General features: G+C 37.5%; 1 protein-coding gene across 3 annotated transcripts in view; it reads left to right on the top strand.

The window, feature by feature from the left end:
* Positions 1 to 14,628, top strand: part of LOC123536147 (5'-3' exoribonuclease 2-like) — a 114,904-nt gene that overhangs the window by 27,682 nt on the left and 72,594 nt on the right. For all 3 annotated transcript variants that reach the window (XM_045319001.2, XM_045319012.2, XM_053549170.1), the window contains 9 exons: positions 830 to 919; positions 2,738 to 2,913; positions 4,928 to 5,007; positions 5,600 to 5,657; positions 6,265 to 6,322; positions 7,794 to 7,891; positions 10,118 to 10,324; positions 13,508 to 13,584; positions 13,936 to 14,020. In XM_045319001.2, the coding sequence (XP_045174936.2) occupies positions 830 to 919; positions 2,738 to 2,913; positions 4,928 to 5,007; positions 5,600 to 5,657; positions 6,265 to 6,322; positions 7,794 to 7,891; positions 10,118 to 10,324; positions 13,508 to 13,584; positions 13,936 to 14,020 (929 nt within the window). The remainder of the gene's footprint in view (positions 1 to 829; positions 920 to 2,737; positions 2,914 to 4,927; positions 5,008 to 5,599; positions 5,658 to 6,264; positions 6,323 to 7,793; positions 7,892 to 10,117; positions 10,325 to 13,507; positions 13,585 to 13,935; positions 14,021 to 14,628) is intronic.

The following is a 14,628-nucleotide window of genomic DNA, read 5'->3' as shown; positions in this document are numbered from 1 at the left end:
TATCAGGCAGCATTCTTGCGTGGACCTCTCTCATATGATATCCTTTAAAAATGATTTCGTTTGACTGCTGGCAGGGGCCACCTGAGCTAAAGATAGAGAAAAACTGTAAGCAAATCCTCATGAACCATTAGGAGGATCTTCACGAAACTTTGTTTGTAGCATCCTTGTATCAACCTCTCAGTTTTATTAAAATTGTTTGCTTGGCCCCTTAAATGAGCCACCAGAGGTAAAAATAGAAAAGGACTTTAATCAGCTGTTCTTTTTAAACAATTTGAAAAATCTTTGCTATGCTTGGTTTGTAACAATCTTGGATAGACCTTTCTCAATTATTTTCAAAAGTTTTCCTTTTGACTGCAGAGCTAAAATAGAAAAAAAAATCTTAGACAACTTCTTCTCATGGATGGTTTTGTGGATTTTCACCAAACTTGATATGTAGAAACTTTGTTTGACTTTTCTCAAGTTTGTTCAGATGGTTTTTTATTTCAATGTAAATGAGATGTGGAACCAAAATTTGTAGTCCTGTTTGGCGCCATATAACCTATACTGTGTTGGTGTGCCGTGAAACCCAAATAAATAAATAAATTGTTCAGATGGTTATGCATTGTGCTGGTCATAGTAGTTAAAACTAGAAAAACCTTTTAATAACTTTAATGAACTGCTTAATGGATGTTCACCAAACTTGGTCAGAAGCAAAGTTGAAAGATCAAGGTCCTTAGTTGAGTGGTTTGGATCCATTAGGGTGTTTTATCTTCTTATCATTATCCTTGCAAATTAAACTGACATTAAAAAATGATATTACTAATCATGTAAACATTATTTCATTCCCCAGGTCTGGCCACTCATGAACCAAACTTTACCATAATCAGAGAGGAATTCAAACCCAACAAACCAAGGCCCTGCAGTCTGTGTGGTCAGATAGGTAAGTCATTGTCATGTAACAAACTAAGGCCCTGTAATCTTTGCCGTCAGGTAAGTAAGTGATTTTCATATAACAAACAAAAGCCCTGCAGTCTGTGTGGTCAAATTAGAAAGTGATTTTCATGTAACAGATGAAGGTGCTGCAGTTTGTGTGGTCAAATAGGTAAGTGATTGTCTTGAAACCAAGTCAGGCTCTACAGTCAGTGTGATCAGATACTGTCAAAGCAGAAGTGGTCACGAGGGTTCAGTTTACTTTATATTTGCGAAATCACTCACCTCCAGAATATTAATTCTCACACAAATGTTAACTATTAGTATAATGCAAATTGTCATTACACAAACCATGGCACATCTGGTCATAATAAGTTTAACATGGTGATTTTTACAATATGTAAGATTTACAGACACCAACTTCTTTAAAAGCCGAAACATGCAGGATAGGAAAGGATTTTGTCTACAATCTCGTGATTATAAACCCTGAAACATTTTTAATTTTTTTTAATATTTGCTAAATTTTGACACTGCCAAAATTTATTCTTTTGCAGTAGGTAAGTAATTGTAATAAACCAAGGCCCTGCACTCTGTATGGTCTGGAAGGTAGTTGATTCTCTGGTAATAAACTAAGGCCCTGCACTCTGTATGGTCTGATATGTAGTTGATTTTCTTGTAATAAACCAAGGCCCTGCACTCTGTATGGTCTGATAGGTAGTTGATTCTCTGGTAATAAACCAAGGCCCTGCACTCTGTATGGTCTGGTAGGTAGTTGATTCTCTGGTAATAAACTAAGGCCCTGCACTCTGTATGGTCTGGTAAGTAGTTGATTCTCTGGTAATAAACCAAGGCCCTGCACTCTGTATGGTCTGATAGGTAGTTGATTTTCTAGTAATAAACCAAGGCCCTGCACTGTGTATGGTGTGGTAGGTAGTTGATTCTCTGGTAATAAACCAAGGCCCTGCACTCTGTATGATCTGGTAGGTAGTTGATTTTCTTGTAATAAACCAAGGCCCTGCACTCTGTATGATCTGGTAGGTAGTTGACTCTCTTGTAATAAACCAAGGCCCTGCACTCTGTATGATCTGGTAGGTAGTTTATTCTCTTGTAATAAACCAAGGTCCTGCACTCTGTATGATCTGGTAGGTAGTTGATTCTCTTGTAATAAACCAAGGCCCTGCACTCTGCACTCTGAGTGCAGTTGTGTCGGTGTGACATTAAACCTTACGAAATTAAAAAAAAAAAGTTTCTGATCAATAACTTGAAAACACATGGGCCTTGGACACTCGAACTGTATAGGATGATTGCCTGTGGTTATTGAATAACCTATATTATTTGGGGTCAGTAGATTAAAGTCACAGCTGCCTTTTGACTTGAAACAATTTCCCTTTGGTATGTTAAGAATATTTGGACCTAGAATACTTGGACCTGCAGGAATTAAACTTGATAGAAAGATATCATGTGATCAGTAGGTAAGGTCAGAGCCAACACAAAAAATATTTGAGACTGAAAATAACGTACCCAGTTACCTTTGACAGGCCACCATGGTGTGCATGTGTTTTCACAAACAGCTCTTGCTTGAAATTTTAAACAAGACCAATCATTGATCTATTATATATAGTAAGTGAAACATTATAAAACTTCTAGAAAGGAAGAAAATCATATTTGTATTAAAATATGTTAAAACAAGCATTGAAATTTTTCAAATACAGGAAGAACTTTTGTCACCCTCAGGTCTACCATACTTTTATAAGTGATAGAGTAACAAATATATTATAAAATATTAAAATCCACAGATCAGTCATCATTGTTTTTTTCTAACAAACAGGCCATGAACTGAAAGAATGTCAGGGAATACCCAAGGAAAAGTTTGGTGAATTTGATGAGAAGGCACCAGTATTTGCAGATGAAACACCGTTTATATTTTTGCGACTCAATGTTCTGAGAGAGTATTTAGAAAGAGAGCTACAGATGAATGGGCTTCCATTTCCGTATGACTTTGAGGTATGTATGGTCATTTAGTTAAAGTAAGAACAAAATTATTTTGTGAGTTATACAGTTTGTACCCTTGAATGGTCCAAGACATTGTCTCACACTGCTGTGGGTTTAGAACTCCATTTTAGATTTAAAATTCTTTCTTGTGATGAAGCTGTGTACTATGCTTCTAGACTATTAGAGTAGTTTCCCTTTACCGAAATGGCAAAAATCGCTAATGAACTTATTTTGAAGTTGGAAAATCGTCTATACCCTTGCATACTACGCATTCACGACTCATGGTTGGTCCCAGGGGTCATAAATCTGCGCATTTTACACGAGTATCAACGGTATGTTCAGTGATATGATGAATGTATAATGACATTTATTGAAAATGTATTCAGATTTGCACTAGAAGCAACTTGCAATGAATTCGAATGAAAAAAACAACAAACAAACAAATAAAAACAAAACATTTGTCCTGTTTGTTTAGTAAATACATACTGTTTTATGACTGAACTGAAGATGCATACAATAAATGTTTGATTATTCAAAGCCTATGATAAACATGAACATGAATAATGATAATTGAAAAATAAAGTGTGTTTAAGTGGTCCATGAACAAAAAAAGATTAAATAATTATAAATACCCTGTTTTATGTTGTTTTTTTATTGAAATGCGAAAGCGCACGCGAATAATGCGCACGCCAAGTTTGTCTATTAATTTTTTCTCTGAAAAAAAAAGTGGCTATTAATTTATGATGGCCAGGGCTAGCACTGTCATTGGTTCTGTCTAGGTGCATGTCTGTGTCTGAAGTAACTATATGCCCAGATACAAAATTTATGGATACTGTATTGGAGTCACATGTCTGTCTGTCTGTCCGTAATATCGCTCAATGTCTTCTGAACTACTGGGTACATTTTTTTTTTATAAAACTAGCATCATTTCTTACCGCATCAAGGCAGTGTGCATTGCACACAACCCAGGTCGCTAGATGCAAGGTCATAGAGTTCAAAGTTGAAATAGATAAAATTTGTGTCCACTCCTTATCTTCTAAACCACTAGTGTGAATTTCATTAAATTAGCACCAATTGTTTTCTTTGTCCAGACAACACGCAGAGTGTACAAACCAGGTCATTAGGTCCATGGTCAAAGTCACAGAGGTCAAAGATTAAGTAACTGCAATTTGTGTCTGCTCACAGCTTCTTAACAGCTGGAAGGATTTTCATAAAACAAGCATCAGTTGTTAACCTCATTGTAATGACAAGCAGAGTACACAACTTGGGTCCTTAGGTCTAAGGTCAAGGTCACACTTGTAAGTCAAAAGTCATGATCACAACATTTTACTTTCCGTAGATCAAAGCAGGGTCTTTGGGTATTAATTGCCTTCAGTGATAGCTCTAGTTTTTGGAGTGTCACCTGGGGTCTTTCTCCACCATTGAAGTTTCCATATGATCTGAATTTTGTTGATTTAACTTAAAACCCTTCACACATTTGGAAGTTAACCCATTCCAGTTATTCCAAATTATTTCTGATACATGCAAAGACATTTACAGCAGAGAAAGTTTGGGTAAAAAAATACATCATTTCCTTCAACTGAAACGTGTTCTTGTAAATGTCAGTGTTAAAAAATATTTCTTTATTCCAAAACATGATCAGTATAGACGACACACACATCCATTGAAACATACCGGTAATAGTAAGACTGTTATATGACTATATGTTCATTCAGGCATAAATGCTAATATATACAGTGTACATATGTAAGAAGTAGGTAAGAGCGTCGGGCGGGGCGCATGTTCTCCGTGACTATTTGATAAATGACATTGTGTCTGAAATCATTAGTCCTCCACCTCTGATTCATGTGGGGAAGTTGGCAGTTACTTGTGGAGAACAGGTTTGTACTGGTTCAGAATCCAGGAACACTGGTTAGGTTAACTGCCCGCCGTTACATGACTGAAATACTGTTGAAAAACGGCGTTAAACCCAAAACAAACAAACAAACAGACATATGTAAGTTGGTGATTGTCTGTGTTATTTCAGAGAGCCTTAGATGACTGGGTGTTTATGTGTTTCTTTGTTGGAAATGATTTTTTACCACACTTGCCATCACTTGAAATCAGGTATGTGTTTACTGTTTCATTCTTTAGAATTGTATTTAGGGTTTGTTGTAAATTTGTAACCGGATAAAAGTTACACAATATTCTACAGGTCTTGTGGGTTGGTAGCAGGATTTGTTTGACTTTTGAAGATATCTTAAATTGATTGATTTTATGTGGAAAATGTAATTTTCATAGAAAATCCCTGTGTAAATTTATCCCTCACAAATTTTGAAAAAATATAGAAATTTACATAAGTATGTTGCTTTTATGCTCTGATTTTGTCTGCTAATTTCAAAAACAGTTTGGTGAATTTTAACAGGCTATATAGCTTTTACACACAAAAGAACAATATTAAAAGAAATGTGTCGACATACTAGTAGAAGCAGTCAAGAGTTATGTAAACATCTGTAAGAGAATTTAACATGAAATGAGCTCTTGTGCTTTGTTATTGTTCTAGATAAGTGAATAGATAGGACACTGCTTGCTTTTGTCAGGTCCAGAGTTATCTGCTTTCAGTAATTGAATGCTTATTCAAGTAAGTTTGACGGTAGAATATTCAGAATTGAGAAATCTTTACATATGCATTGTGCTAACAAACATGTCTATTTTACAGAGAAGGTGCAATAGACAGATTAATAAAGCTGTACAAAAATGCAGTCAGAAGGACAGGGGTAAGATTTACATTACAGTCAAACTTCGAAAGATTGAACTTCGATAAATTCAGACGTCATCCTTCACTCAAACTCAATGTTAGGTCCCAGTAAAGTTCCTGTAGAATGTATATAGTTCAATGGCTCAAACTACTGATAACTGAAAAACTTATGCCGATCCCATCAAGTTTGAGGGGACAAAGTTTGACTGTACATGTATATTTTGATTAGTCAGTCTCTGTTTTCATGTTTTAATCATTCAAAAAGTGAGACAAAATATCTTTAAATTCCATACATGAAGAGCTTTACATTGCCTGTCCCAAAAAGTACAGGGCAAAATACATGAAAGTAATTGCAAGATTTATTTATTTATGAGCAGAATAAAACTTAGTAGCATCACAGTAGCAAATGAATTGCTCATAAAGATCAGAGTAAAACTGAGACAGTGAAATGACTGTGATAAATTGTATTGCTCATTACTGAGACTGTTATATCACTAAAAAAAGTGAGTAGAATAAAAGTGAGTGTCAGTTGTGATTTGAGATATCCACCAGCCTGCAAGTAATGTTCAGCAAGGAGTTTTGCTTGTGTGTTAATTAAAATTGTTGATTTCTTTGTACATGAACAGGGTTACCTTACAGACAGTGGTGTTGTGGCCTTGGAGAGAGTACAACTTATAATGCAAGGTACATAATTTATCTAATACACGGTTTATGGTGTTTTTGTGATGGCAGGTCAATTCATTGTTTGTTCCATGCTGTTCCATCATTAATTGCATATGTAATTACAGAATACCATTCACAAGCCTTATTAAATATTTCCATCTTAATGCATCAAGATTGAAGAAATGGATAGGAATCTGCTTTCCAGTGTTTTAAATATTGATCGAATGACTGGTCTGTCTGCACCAGATTTTATTGTCCCCCCGAGGCGGGGTATTCAGGTTTCAGGTTATCAGTCCATCTGTAGACAGAATCTTGTGTGCACCAACTCTCCTAATCCCCTTTCACACAATTTAATGAAACTTCACACAAGTGATCAGTAACAACAATAGTTGTGCATGGTGCATGTTACATTCTTTCAGAAAAAATATTTGCAGAGTTATGGTTCTTTGTTTTTTGTTACTATACTATAATCATAGAGTCTCCATATGTAATGTTGTGCACGCCTAATCTCCCAAACCCATTCACACACTTTAATGAAATTTCACACAAGTGATCAGTACCAATCCTGGTGGTGCATTAAACATGTTACGTTCTTTCAGAAAAAATTCTGCAGAGTTATGGGACTTCGTTTTTTTATAAAAGCATTTTTTACAAAATCATGTCGCTCTTAAGTCGGACAGTTTTCATCCGATCTTCAGCAAACTTGCTGACAATATTTGTGGGCATAATATCTCGGCCAAGTTCGATAACCAGCCAAATTGTCCCAGGCACTCCAGGATTATGGCCCTTGAATTACTCTAAAAACAGCAAATTTAGCCTTGTCTGCTCTAAGTCGAACGATTTTCATCCGATCTTCACCAAACTTGCTGACAATGTTTGTGGGCATAATATCTAGGCCGAGTTTGATAACCAGCCAAATTGCCCCATGCACTCTTGGATTATAGCCCTTGAATTACTAAAATAAAACTGCGAATTTAGCCTTGTCCGCTCTCTAAGTCGAACAGTTTTCATCCGATCTTCACCAAACTTTGTGACAAATTTGTGGGCATAATATCTCAGCCAAGTTTGATAACCACCCAAATCGCCCCAGGCACTCATGAAATCTTTTTATGATACATAACTGATTATTTAGACGGGCGTATTTTGTGACAGTCCGTCACTCTTGTTGTTGCTGTTCATCAGTGATAGCTCTAGTTTAAGAAAAGCCTATACATGTTCTTAATGTTCCAGTCGTTTTCACTCCATTTACTTAAAGTATGTGCAGAATATTGGGAATAAAAGTAATATGTTGAATGATAAATCTGGCAGAGATGTTTACATTTCTCACTGTAGTCTCATTATATTCAGTGAACAAGGAGATGGAAATGGAAAATCTATCTAAGAATTATGTAGTTGTTATTGTTAGTATGTTAGTGTTTGAACCCATTATTAATCAACTTTTGTAGCTTTAGAAGTAGACACAAAACATGTATTTTAAAATGTGTTATTTCAGAGTTGGGAGAGGTAGAAGATGAAATCTTCAAGAAAAGACGAGATGATGAAATGAATTTCCGCAGAAGAAATAAGGAAAAAAGGAGAAGAACAAGAAGGGTGAGCATTGTGTTATTTTTTCAACATAAAAATATCTTTTAATATTTAAGGAAGTTTTAAGAATGAATTTAAGAAATTTCAACAACTTTTTCAGACAATTTTACTGTAAAACTGTTTTGCGGTACTTCAGTTGTACATGATGTGGTCCAGTCACTACTTTTTAGCTCACCTGAACAAAGGTTCAAGTGAGGTTTTAGTATAGGTGGATGGGTAAGCATCCTGCATCAAAATTTTATTGTCCTGTCTAGAGCACTGATACATGCAAAGTTGTCTTTCCTGTGACAAATAAGTACTGGCCTCTTAGTTAGGTGGAAGACACTCAGAAAGCATCTCAGAAGTTTCCAGTACCTGGGCCGGGATTCAAACCCAGGTCCTCTGGATTGACAGTCGAGCGTGTTACCACTAGACCACCGTGCCAACTACATCATTGTTAGATCTTCTCCCTTTGTCCAGAGGTGGGACTTGTAAATACAGTTGTCACCATTCATGATACAGTGTGTCCTTTTGTTTACAATTCCTCTTTAAACACACATATTCCCTTGTAGAATGGCATATAGAGGCCAAAGGCCAACTGACGCCTATGATTCTAAAGTGAAAATTAAAAAAGTCATGCAGTCAACCATACACTTGTAAAATATTCCAAAGTTCACAGAAAGTATTGTATTGCTTGATTGTGAAACACATTTTATGATTGTAAACATTGCCTTTCTATCTAGTCAGCTAAAATGTCTTATTGAATCTTTCCCTACACTTTCTTCAACAAATCAAGAGTCACTACTGTGAAATCATTATTATTCGTGGGGGATTAATTTTCGTGGATTTCGTGGTTCAGCTCAACCAGGAAATTAAGTCCCAACAAACAAATTATGCCCCTGATAATGTAAATTGTACTCAATGTTGCCAAAAAAGACACCATAGCCATCCAATCTGGTCGGTAGTTGTATGCATGCCGCAGTACTGACCTGCAGCTTTCGTGTAGTTTATGGAGGCTCCATCAACGATAGACATAGGTTTGCGTCAGAACAAAACTATTTCATTCAGACATAATTTTACCTGTGGTTTGTTTAGACTTGCTCGTCAAATAAAAGTAGATGCTAAAAATAGAAGTTTAACGTAGCATCACGTGCCAACGGTACTATGCTGCGGCTTTTATTTGATTTTATCGGCCCCACTCTGAAATGTTTATATTTACTGACATGTAGTAAACTACTACTACTTTGGGACTATTAAATATTATATATTAACTGCTAGATTTGCGTCCGATGCATTATTACTCAATTCACATTACATGTTTCTCGGCAGGAAATAACACATGCACAGGTTCAACAGTTTTAGATGCAGAGTAAATCTATAATAGTTTTTTATACGCCCGTCTCTGAAAGAGCAGGGAGTATTATGTGAACACCCATGAATTTTTCACAGTTTCATTAAGTTTTGCAAATTAGGGGTTGTATAATTACAGATAACGCAGGCGTTAACTGGCAAATGATCACTCACTAATCTCCCGTGGCATAGATAACAATGGTAACGCTGTTTGACACATGTAGGTTTCACATGTAAGAACAAAATGATCTAGATCTATTTCTGTGGGAATTACGAAAAAAATATTTTTCAAAAATTGAAAATCCATGTCCCCACGAAACAGCCATTTTGGCAAAAACACTAAATTTCGTGCCAACGAAATTAAATGATTTCACAGTATTCAAAAACATTATCTGATCTCCATGTTATTATTAAGGAAAATGAAGCTTGAAATATAAGTAAGTGGCAAGTAATGCCTTAATCAGTCAATAAAGCGACAAAATTTGGCCAGATAACATATCACTACATTAAGACTGGTATTAATTATATTTTCCGAAAAAAAGATTTCATTTTGTGTACAATTTTTTAAAGTCCCTTGTCTGCATGATATAACAATTTCAGTGAATTTTATGATAAGGGAAGAAATGAAAGCACTTTTCTGGGTATTTATGGAACACTTTTCATATTATTTGTTATAATAAAATAAATATCACATGCATTTGAGTGCATTAGCAGATACTGTGCCCTTTGAAAGTGTTTACACATAGTTTTATTGTAATCCTTCAAATGCAATGGCTGTGTTGCTGCAGATTGTAAGATTTGATTGTATTTATTTGTAGATCATCCAAGGCAGATTAATTTCCTAAATTGTTTTGTTTGAAACTTTCCCCTTTCTGATTTGGTTCAAATTATGGACTCTTTCAGATGAATGACAAGCCACGATATATTCCTGGAGGAATGTTGGCCCCACAGCCACTTGGACGAGGTCGACCAGGTCTGGGAGCCCCGTCAGGTAATGTGAGACAGGAAGCATACCAGCAGAGAATGCAGAACTTTTCCACATCATCAACAGATAGAGATCTCTCAAACCTTGATGCAGCTCAGGCACTCAAATCTATGATGCACTCTGGGGTAAGACAACTCGGGCACTCAAATCTATGATGCACTCTGGGGTAAGGCAGCTCAGGCACTCATATATATGATGCACTCTGGGTAAGGCAGCTCAGGCACTCAAATCTATGATGCAGTCTGGGGTAAGGCAGCTCAGGCACTCATATATATAATGCACTCTGGGGTAAGGCAACTCAGGCACTCGAATCTGTGATGCACTTTGGGGTGAAGCAGCTCAGGCAGTCAAATCTATGATACATTCTGGGGTAAGGCAGCTCAGGCACTCATATATATGATGCACTCTTGGATAAGGCAGCTGAGGCACTCGAATCTATGATGCACTCTGGGGTAAATGCTCTGGGGTAAGGCAGCTCTGGCACTCATATCTATGATACACTCTGGATTAAGGCAGATGAGGCACATAAATCTAAGATGCACTCTAGGGTAAGGCAGCTCAGACACTCATGTTTATGATACACTCTTGGATAAGGCAGATCTGGCACTCATATATATGGTACACTCTGGGGTAAGGCAGATCTGGCACTCGTATATATGATACACTCTTGGGTAAGGCAGATCTGGCACTCATATATATGGTACACTCTGGGGTAAGGCAGATCTGGCTCTCGTATATATGATACACTCTAGGGTAAGGCAGCTCTGGCACTCGTATATATGGTACACTGGGGTAAGGCAGCTCAGGCACTCAAATCTATGATGCACTATAGGATAAGGCAGCTGAGTCACTCAAATCTATGATGCACTCTGGGGTAAGGCAGCTCTGGCACTCATATCTATGATACACTCTGGATTAAGTCAGCTGAGGCACATAAATCTATGATGCACTCTGGGGTAAGGCAGCTGAGGCACTCAAATCTATGATGCACTCTGGGATAAACACTCCTGGGGTAAGGCAGCTCTGGCACTCATATCTATGATACACTCTGGATTAAGGCAGCTGAGGCACATAAATCTAAGATGCACTCTGGGGTAAGGCAGCTCAGACACTCATGTTTATGATACACTCTTGGGAAAGGCAGCTCTGGCACTCATATATATGATACACTCTGGGGTAAGGCAGCTCTGGCACTCATATATATGATACACTCTGGGGTAAGGCAGCTCTGGCTCTCGTATATATGATACACTCTGGGGTAAGGCAGCTCTGGCACTCATATATATGATACACTCTGGGGTAAGGCAGCTCTGGCACTCATATATATGATACACTCTGGGGTAAGGCAGCTCTGGCACTCATATATATGATACACTCTGGGGTAAGGCAGCTCTGGCTCTCGTATATATGATACACTCTGGGGTAAGGCAGCTCTGGCTCTCGTATATATGATACACTCTGGGGTAAGGCAGCTCTGGCTCTCGTATATATGATACACTCTGGGGTAAGGCAGCTCTGGCTCTCGTATATATGATACACTCTGGGGTAAGGCAGCTCTGGCACTCATATATATGATACACTCTGGGGTAAGGCAGCTCTGGCTCTCGTATATATGATACACTCTGGGGTAAGGCAACTCTGGCACTCATATATATGATACACTCTGGGGTAAGGCAGCTCTGGCACTCATATATATGATACACTCTGGGGTAAGGCAGCTCTGGCACTCATATATATGATACACTCTGGGGTAAGGCAGCTCTGGCACTCATATATATGATGCACTCTGGGGTAAGGCAGCTCAGACACTCATGTTTATGATACACTCTTGGGAAAGGCAGCTCTGGCACTCATATATATGATACACTCTGGGGTAAGGCAGCTCTGGCACTCATATATATGATACACTCTGGGGTAAGGCAGCTCAGGCACTCATATATATGATACACACTGGGGTAAAGCAGCTCTGGCACTCGTATATATGATACACTCTGTGGTAAGGCAGCTCTGGCACTCGTGTATATGATACACTCTGAGGTAAGGCAGCTCTGGCACTCATATATATGGTACACTCTGGGGTAAGGCAGCTCTGGCACTCGTGTATATGATACACTCTGGGGTAAGGCAGCTCAGGCACTTAAATCTATTATGCACTCTGGTGTAAGGCACCTCAGGCACTTAAATTTATGATACACTCTGGGGTAAGGCAGCTGAGACACTCATATCTATGATACATTCTGAGTTAAGGCAGCTCAGGCACTCAAATTTATGATACACTGTCGTAAGGCAGCTCAGAAACTATAGACACTTATCTAGACATTAAGTCTGTAACTCTGAATCCACAAATGGGAATTTAGTCGAACTTGCTGTAATGGAAAATGAAAATTGAATAAAAGGAAAAGCACATGAGCCTTAACTCTTGCTAGATTTGTTTTGAAATTAACTCTCAGATTAAAGAAAGGTACAGATTTATCTTTATTTACTTCACCATAACCACTTTAATGTACAATGTCTCTCAAAACTTCGTAGCTAAAGTTGAAAAGAAACCTGGTAATTTCAGTTTGTTAAATAAGCTTTCATTATTATGTCTCCCCCTCATATGTGGGGGAGACAAATTGTTTTTGCCTTTGCGGCCTGTCTGTCTGTCCGTCCCTCTGTATTAAGCTTGTCTGGCTTTCACAGGTCAAACTGCTGCCTGGATTTAGACGACACTTCACAGGAATGATCAGTACCAACCCTAGTTGTACATATCGCTGGCATGTTCCACTTTGCTGCACAAAATGGGCACCAGAGCTAAAAATAGAAAAATCTTGTCCGGCTTTCGCAGGTCAAACTGCTGGACAGATTTCGACAAAAGTTCACAGGAGTGATCAGTACCAAGCCTAGTTGTGCATATCACTGACATGTTCCGCTTAGCCGCACAAAATGGCCGCCAGAGTTAAAGGTAGAAAAATCTTGACTGGCTTTCACTGGTCAAACTGCTGGCTGGATTTTGATGAAACTTCACAGGAGTGATCAGTACCAACCCCAGTTGTGCATATCGCTGGCATGTTCTGCTTTGCTGCACAAAATGGAAACCAGAGCTAAAAGTAGAACTGATTGTAAATACATGAAGTATATCCTCATTTCCACATCATTTTTTTTTTCACCTTCACCTTCATATATTAGATCTGTTAAATCCAACTGCAGCTTTGACTTCCGCACTGCATTCCAACAAACATGCCCCTCTTTCATCCTTAGAATACATAGGGGGGAGACATATGTTTTTGTTTTTGTCCTTCTAGTTTATATTGTTTCTTTTCCACTAGAATGAAGAAAGAGGAGAGAAACGTAAACATGAGGCTGTTGACAGTGATAGTGAACCAGAACCGGAAGATGATGTCAAGTAAGTGACACTTTCACCACTGTACAGATACTGCTTGATTGTTGATTGTCATGATCCTTTGAATTTTGTATTGATTGTGTAAAGTTTTGGAGTTGTAGTATTCTGAATTTATGAATTTATATCTGTAATCATTCATGCTAGTGCATCAGTTAAACTTTAGTACTAAAACTAGTCAGATGGTAGAGTACTGAGACTGGTTAGCACACTCCGGCCGCCATTTAACAGCTTCAACATTATGTTTTAAATTTGACTTGATCAAGAAAAAAAAAACATGCAAAGTGTGGCACTGAGAAGATTTTTGTAGAGGTAATTTTATTGTGTAATAGTTGCTTTACAATAATTTCTTACTAGATTATGGGAAGATGGTTGGAAGGACAGGTACTACAAAAACAAGTTTGATGTTGGATCAGAGGATATTGCTTTCAGACATAATGTTGTAAGTAATTAATGTTCTGGGATGTATGTGTTGTTACTGCCATTTTCAAAGGATCTTTTAACAGGAGAGAAAACACATGTTAGCAAGGAGATCACATGCTGTTAACACACTTTAGTTCTTGACAAAAGATACAAGAGCCATTGCTATACCTCAGTGCCTGTATTGTGTGCAGCCACCATGTTAGTAATTCTCAGCAAGCTCATATTTCAGTGATTGCTCATCATATTATTATACATCATTGAAATGTTATAGAACTGATAAAACATATTAGATGAAAGTGCTGAAAATACTTCCTACTTTTTGTTACACATATAAAGATAATTTATCAGCAATACCCTAGCAAGCTAAACATCAACTGGTACTGTTTCTTTTTCTTTTCTTTTTTTATAGCTCAACTATAGGAAGTATATGGAGAGCTGTCCTACTCAATTAGGTGTCAGCATCCGTGCCCAAACATTGGTTAAAGTTTTGGTGCACTTTCATTCTAACTTGAAATTATTGTTTAGGAGAGAACCATCCTTAATTTTTGTTAAAAGTTTTGGCCTGACCCTTTTGTATGTTATATGCTTGTTGTAATTTGAATGTATGCTTGTGTTATTTTGTATGCA

This window comes from Mercenaria mercenaria, chromosome 1 (assembly GCF_021730395.1).
Source record: "Mercenaria mercenaria strain notata chromosome 1, MADL_Memer_1, whole genome shotgun sequence".
Taxonomy (NCBI): Eukaryota; Metazoa; Mollusca; class Bivalvia; order Venerida; family Veneridae; genus Mercenaria; species Mercenaria mercenaria.
The sequence above is the reverse complement of the archived record's forward strand: the minus strand, read 5'-3'. Positions and strand labels throughout refer to the sequence as shown.